This window comes from Montipora foliosa, chromosome 1, assembly GCF_036669935.1.
Source record: "Montipora foliosa isolate CH-2021 chromosome 1, ASM3666993v2, whole genome shotgun sequence".
Lineage (NCBI taxonomy): Eukaryota > Metazoa > Cnidaria > Anthozoa > Scleractinia > Acroporidae > Montipora > Montipora foliosa.
In genome coordinates, this window is record NC_090869.1 from 8,260,382 (window position 1) to 8,267,881 (window position 7,500).

The window sequence follows — 7,500 nt, forward strand, 5'->3', positions numbered from 1 at the left end:
TGCTTTTGTTTTTAATCCAAAACCAACTTGATTTTCCCATGATTCATGAACTGGTGAAATCCCATAATTTGGTTTATTTAAAACATCATAATTTAATAACGAACTACCTTTTTTAGGAACGCATACAGGTAATGATCTACGAGATCGCGTTTTATCAACTTGTAAACATTTGCCAAACAGTTTTGGTAGTAAATGTATTGCTAATGGAATACCAACGCTTGCTAAAGCTCCCCAAAAACCACCATGTTGCATCTGCTCTTTTTGTTGGTCTTAAATACATATTTCCGCCTGTTTAATAAGCATTATTTAGGTCACGCTTTTGTTTCATCGTTAACAAATTCAACATTGGAACCATTTGTGTTAATTTATTCTTTGGTATTATCATTCCTCCTTTTTTTACCAAATATTTTATCAATTAAGTTTTCAACTAAACCAGCTAAAGCACCTTTTAATAAAGGTCATCCTATTTTAAATACAGCTGGTATTACTTTTGGTAATAATTTAGTAGCTAATGTGCTAAAAATATATCCTCCAACTTTTCGAATATGAGTTGATTTTTGGATTTTGTTCAATTGTGTCTTTGTTAGAATAAGCTTATCAGGTCCAGATAATTGAGAATTAGATAGTCAATGTTACTGCTGATTTGATGTTTATTGATTTTGCTAATGTTTGCTTTTGGTTTGGTGATAATTTTACACCATGAGAAATGTATCTTGTTGTCATGTCTTGTATATAATTAAATTAGATAAAAACGTGTATTATACGCAAGATATGTTTAATTTAATAAAATAAAGAATAATTTATCTGAATAACAGTTTTCCATCTTTTTGAGTAAATTCAACATCTTGTTCACTACGAACCAAAGCATAAATTGAAAAAGCTGTTGCTGTTGCACCTGATAATTAATAGTGAAAGGTTAGTTTAACAATAGAATCCTTTAAATCCGAATGCTGTTTAGTTAGATCGAAATATAAAAATGAATAAAGCGAATGAAAATTGCTCCTATTTAATAGAGTACCTTGTGAATATTCACTATTAAAGTGAACGTATTTTAAAACATCACGATTAACACGAGTCATATCATTATCTGGTTCATAATGTCTACCAGGATACTCAATGCCGTTACCTACGTCCAACCAAGCATTAGACAATGTTCATGGATCAGTAGATACTGAAAATGTATTGTACAGAAATGGATTTGCTGTTTGTTCATCAATATTGGCATCATTAATGAAAAATACAAATACATGCCTTGGCTTTGTTTCACCTGAATTGATTACATAATTTCCTGTTTGATTTTGCGTTGAATTACTTCTTGAAACAGTTTCTTTTAAATACGCCCATTTTTGTGATATTAGTTAATTGCTTGAATACATACTTTGTCCATCACCATTAAAGACAATTTGTGGTACAATCATCTGCATTCTTGTAAAAACAACACGAGAATTATCAGCTCCTTGCCAAATTAACTTGATTATCTGAAGCAAAATCAAACAATATTTCTACTCTTGTTTGTGGAAGAAATTTATCTTCAAGCGATTCAAACAGACTATAGCGATTCAAAGGCAATTCATAACTCCCAACATTTGAAGCACGTAACAGTGTTTTTCTTTGATGAAATCCTTTGTTGTAAGCAGCTCGTGCAAGTCTCATTTCGGTTGATCTATTTGTATCTAAATAACAAAAAATTCATTTGTAGCTGTAGTTTCAGCATAAGAATTGGTACATTCAAGCAAATTTTTGAAATTAACACTGTCATCTACATCATTACAATCATATTTTTTTAATCACCAACTTTGACTGAAACGTCTTTGATCATACTATGAATGCCATTTACTATTCCATTTGCATCGTTAGCTGCGATATTTGTGCCATCCATCTTTTGTACTTTAAAAGACATTGAAATTCTTGCATTCTACCAATCTGAAGGTGACATACTATTAGTGTTATCAACAAGACATCGATGGTTTTGCTTTTTTTGACTAGCAGGATTTGCTGTTACCAAAGGCGTTTCCAATTCATAAAATACATCCTCTATGCGTTCAACATATTCTGCGTTTCTAAAACATATTGATACTAATACATAATATATTTTTTGTTTTTTCTTTTAAGTTTTCCACCAGCCATTAATCTATTCGTTATTTCTGCAATTTCAAAATCTGTGAGTTGTTGTGACCTTTTTGGTTTATAATTTGTTGGAATTGATTGAATTTCAGGCTCAACCTCTATTGGTATAACGCTATCTTCCATTGAAAAGTTCACTTTTTTCTTTGGTTCAACTGGCGCATTTTGCTTATTTTTTCCTTGTAAAATGCCAACAATTTTATCCAACGAAGTCTCCTGTTTTTTCAGCTCCTTTTGTTAAACCAGTATGAGCTAGCTTTTTACCAGTCTTTGCAGCTAATTCCTTTGTTGTTTTGTTTAATAATTTGCTCGCCAAGTTGCTAAATATTCCTACACCATAAATATGTTTTTTAATGTAACGACCTGATTCTGGGTCATATCTCATTTTAAATTCGTTTTTAAATATAGAAGAACCGTAGCCAGGGTAAAACATATTAAAAAATTATTATAAAAAACGTTCACTGGCTATATACAGTTAAAAACTTTCGAGCTTTCGGCTGTCAGGCTACAGCCTTCAATGGAAATGAATGGAAAAAATGATGACAACTACAATATATACAAAAATAGGTGAGAAAAAGAATATAAAAACGGGAAAAAATATTTGTCAAAAAAACTAATTGTTCTTTTTTAAAAGAATGGAGTATTGATTAGGGAGCGGCCTAGAATTGTTATCTGCATGATCTATCGAAGCGGTGTGCCAAGATTCCAGTGTCTTGCGGGTACGAGAAGAACCCTTGTCAATCACTTGGGAATTTTTAAAGTAAATAGAGTGATTTGAAGACCAAGCGTGTTTAGCGATGTTGGAGCCTCTAGCGTAAGACTTCACATTCCTCATATGTTCTTTTTTTCTGGTTTCAAAGAATCTGCCAGTCTCGCCAACATAACTCCATGGGCAGTCGGCACAAGATATTTTGTAAACCACGTTAGGTTAGGAGGGCGGGACTTAGGAGAGGGAAACTCCTCTTGTAAAGTCTTGAATGGCTTGCTGACAACTCGAATATCATGTTTTTTAAGGAGTCTAGTTAGAGGCTGAGAAATGCCATTAATATAGGGGAGGACTGCATAACTGGAGAATTCGGAGGGTGCAACCCATTTAAAAAACATGCAAACAAGTTCCTCAGGTGTTGGGATGGGATTTGTTCGCTGAGTAGAAGATTTCTTCTTTAGAATGTTGGAGATAACATTTTGGGGGTAATTGTTAGATCGTAGAGCGTCGATAACATGAATAAGTTCTTTCTCTTTTCCTTGTTTTGTGCTCGGGAGATTAGTTGCGCGATGTAACAAAGTCTCAGCTGTACTGGTCTTGTGTCGTTTGTCATGATGGGAGAAGAAATCTAGATACCTATCAGTGTGGGTTGGTTTACGGTAAACCTCAATAATGAGATCATTATCCTTGCGAGTAACCAAAGCGTCCAGAAAGGCGATCTGGTTATTGTTTTCTTCTTCGATGGTAAAGGAGATGTGTTGATCGATACTGTTGAGTGTGTTATGGAAAGAGTCAACGGCGTTTCTTTTAATGATACAGAAACTATCGTCAACATATCGTTTCCATACTTTAGGTGGAACGGGAGTTGTGTTGATGGCCATCTCCTCGATTGCTTCCATACATAAATTGGCAACCACGGGACTGACAGGGCTGCCCATGGCATAACCATGGATCTGTTTATAAACACTGTCATTGTAGACGAAGTAGTTATTGGATAGGACAAAGTTCAACAAAGAGATTATATCAGTAGTGTCAAGTTTTGTGCGTAAGTGTAGTGATTCATCACAATCCAGTTTATTTTTTATGTAATCACAGGCTTTCTTGACAGGAATGGCTGTGAAGAGCGATACCACATCAAAGGACAGCATAATTTCATCGTCTTGTATGTCAATGTTGGAGATTTCATCGACAAATTTGGAGGAATTAGGGACTGAGAAACCATTGCCATTTTGGAGAGGTGTCAAGATGTTGGTTAGAAACTTTGAAGTGTTATAGAGCAATAGATGAAACAATGGGTCTGAGTGGGTTGCCTTCTTTGTGGTGCTTGATTGATCCACGGATGGCGGGTGGTATAGTGTCAGTGGAGCGAAGTTTTCGATACGTAGAATCGCAGATTTTTAGTTGATTCTTGAGTGTTAAAAGTCTATTGTTCAGTTCACGTTCAATTCTTCGGAAAGGAGGTTTGGAGACCAGTTCATAAGTGTTGTGGTCATTCAATAAAGCATTCATATTGTTGTTGTAATCAATGGTAATTGTAATCAATCAATGTTGTAATCAATGGTATCCGAATTCTCCAGTTATGCAGTCCTCCCCTATATTAATGGCATTTCTCAGCCTCTAACTAGACTCCTTAAAAAACATGATATTCGAGTTGTCAGCAAGCCATTCAAGACTTTACAAGAGGAGTTTCCCTCTCCTAAGTCCCGCCCTCCGATCGATCTTCAACCTAACGTGGTTTACAAAATATCTTGTGCCGACTGCCCATGGAGTTATGTTGGCGAGACTGGCAGATTCTTTGAAACCAGAAAAAAAGAACATATGAGGAATGTGAAGTCTTACGCAAGAGGCTCCAACATCGCTAAACACGCTTGGTCTTCAAATCACTCTATTTACTTTAAAAATTCCCAAGTGATTGACAAGGGTTCTTCTCGTACCCGCAAGACACTGGAATCTTGGCACACCGCTTCGATAGATCATGCAGATAACAATTCTAGGCCGCTCCCTAATCAATACTCCATTCTTTTGAAAAAGAACAATTAGTTTTTTTGAGAAATATTTTTTCCCGTTTTTATATTCTTTTTCTCACCTATCTTTGTATATATTGTAGTTGTCATCATTTTTTCCATTCATTTCCATTGAAGGCTGTAGCCTGACAGCCGAAATCTCGAAAGTTTTTAACTGTATATAGCCAGTGAACGTTTTTTATAATAATTTTTTAAGAACTTCGTTTTTGTTCATAATATTAATGAGTTATATATTATTCTTAACATAACATTAATGTCATGAACCAATCAACATTGTTTACAACTACAGGTCTTCCAATATTATCTTTTACTGTAATATTAACTTCGTTGATTATTTTTGTATTTGTTGGTGAAAAAGTGCTCTTTTCGGCTCCAAATTAAAAGGATAGCTTCTTGTCAAATTATCAGTAGGAATCAAAGCTAATGTATCAGATCTTTTTCCATCAGTATAACTATCAGAAAATCAAGCTATAACCAATTTCTAGTGCATGAATACTATTGGTTATATTTGGTAATCTAACACTGTATTCAGTACCTTTTATTATTTTTTCATCAAAACCAATAAGATCACTAAATTTAGAATTTCTTTAATCAAGTTCCCAGTTTTTTTTGATTCTACAATAACTCTATAACTTGAAAGTACAAATATTAAATTAATTCCTTCTTTATCATCACCATTTTGAGGAAGAGCTGATTGAGTATAATCATTAAGATCATCGTAACTGTACATTTCATCAACAAATGATTTTGTCTCCCATGTTGAACCATTATCATTTGAATATTTTATTTGATGATTACCATAAGTACTATTAATATTATGCCATGAGAATGTCATACTTAATCGATCAAATGCTATACCAATTTTTTTTTCTTCACCTTAAATAAATAGGAGTAGAAAATTTAACAATAAAATCTTCTGGTTTATTTTTACCAATCTTTTCTCTGTTAATTAATGAAATATGTAAAGCTCTAAAGTTCATATTATAATATTATATTACATATTCTTTTAAAAGCTCTGACAATTGTTCGTTATTGATTGCATCAAGCTTATTCAATGTATGAGCTATTTGACTGAATTCACTTTGAACACCATTATTGCCAGCTAAAATCGATCCTCTAAGTAATTCTAATCTGTCTAACAAATCATTAATATTATTGTAATAAACAACACCTGCACCAATTTTGCTAAATTTTTTACTTGATCTGTGTATTGAAATTTCAATAAGTTTATTTAATTGATCAAACAACATTTTAGACAATTGGCTGTATCTTTTTTTTACTGTTAAACCTTTTGGTTAAAACGTCTATTGTGTCAAAATCAGCTTGTTGATCCAATACCTTTTTACCATTTTTTGATGCAAAAAGACGTAATTGACCAAATAATTTTGGCAAATCAACCATCAATCCACCATATTGACTGTTTTGTTGTATTTTATAAGCGCTTCTCTTTGGTTGAGTATAGTGTAATCCTTTACCTTTTTAAATAAGATATTGTCTTCCTTTTATTGAAGCTTGAATAGCTTCGCAATATTGATCAAGCAATTTTTCATCGTCTGTCAATTTTTGTATCTTATCCATATTTTTTGATTTTGTGCTCTTTTGAGTTAAAGAACCTTTTTCTCGTCCTAAATTTTGTTTTAATTTACCAATTTCACTATCATATTCATTTATATCTAATTTACCTTCCAATGAAGCCTCAATTTGTAATCTGTCAATCGTTTTATTTCATCGATATTAAGTTTATGATCTAAATCTATTACATATTCCATCATTGTTGGTTGATAATCAACTGGTTATTTTGTTGTTTTTCCTGGTTTTTCAGATGGATATTGTAGCATTACAATGTCTTGAATATCTGAAGATAATTTTTTTAATTCTTGTCAAGTTGTTCAATTAATTGGTCCTTTTTTTCATCAATCGTTTTCTTTGTTTCCTCTTGAGCTTTGATTATTGGTTTAAAAGTTTCTGACAATCAAATTTGAGTACACGGTTATCTCATGACAAATACATCAGACAAAACGTTTATTTTAAATGGAAATAAAAAAGTCTTGCTTTTAATTGGATCAATAATCAAACAAATTCAAATTTTATATAATTCTTTTAAATTGAATTATAAACTACTAAACATTCAAATTTATTACGGGTGTCGATTGTCATTACACGATTTTTTCGTATCACAACAAGTTGCAAAATTGTTGAGACACTTTCATTAAAAAACACCTTTTCTAGCTTCCAATGCCCGCCGTATCTAGAATTTAGACCTTTCCAACTTCCTCTCCCCTCTCCCCCTTTCAATGTTGACTGCTTAAGTTCCCAACATTTTTTTGTCTTGCTAGCAACACTGATAAGGGGGGGAGGGAGGCTGCAGTGTGAGAGATAATAGGGAAATTAATAACGCCCCAAGAAGGTGAAGTGTCTCCACTATTTTTGCAACTTGTTTTCTGATTGATTGCAATAATTTTGCCAGTCCGGGTTTGAATCTTATAGGGAAACGTTTCAACGTAGAAAAGCAGGAACTAAGGAAACAATCATTAAATATCGTATAAGCTCTGAAACATTTCAGAAGTTTGCACGCGAAGTGCAAAGCACATTGTACCAAACACGAAAGGATATTATTTATTGACATACGGTAGCATCGATTTGCGA

At 33.1% G+C, this 7,500-nt stretch overlaps 1 protein-coding gene across 1 annotated transcript; it reads right to left on the reverse strand.

The window, feature by feature from the left end:
- Positions 1 to 2,955: 2,955 nt before the first annotated feature.
- Positions 2,956 to 4,091, reverse strand: LOC138009110 (uncharacterized). The gene has a single exon (XM_068856412.1). It carries the CDS (start codon positions 3,976 to 3,978, stop codon positions 2,956 to 2,958), a length of 1,023 nt encoding a protein of 340 aa, XP_068712513.1. The 5' UTR covers positions 3,979 to 4,091.
- Positions 4,092 to 7,500: the final 3,409 nt, after the last annotated feature.

Coding starts and splice junctions, on each gene's coding strand:
- LOC138009110 (XM_068856412.1), bottom strand. CDS start 3,978: ATGCTGTCCTTTGATGTGGTATCGCTCTTCACAGCCATTCCTGTCAAG.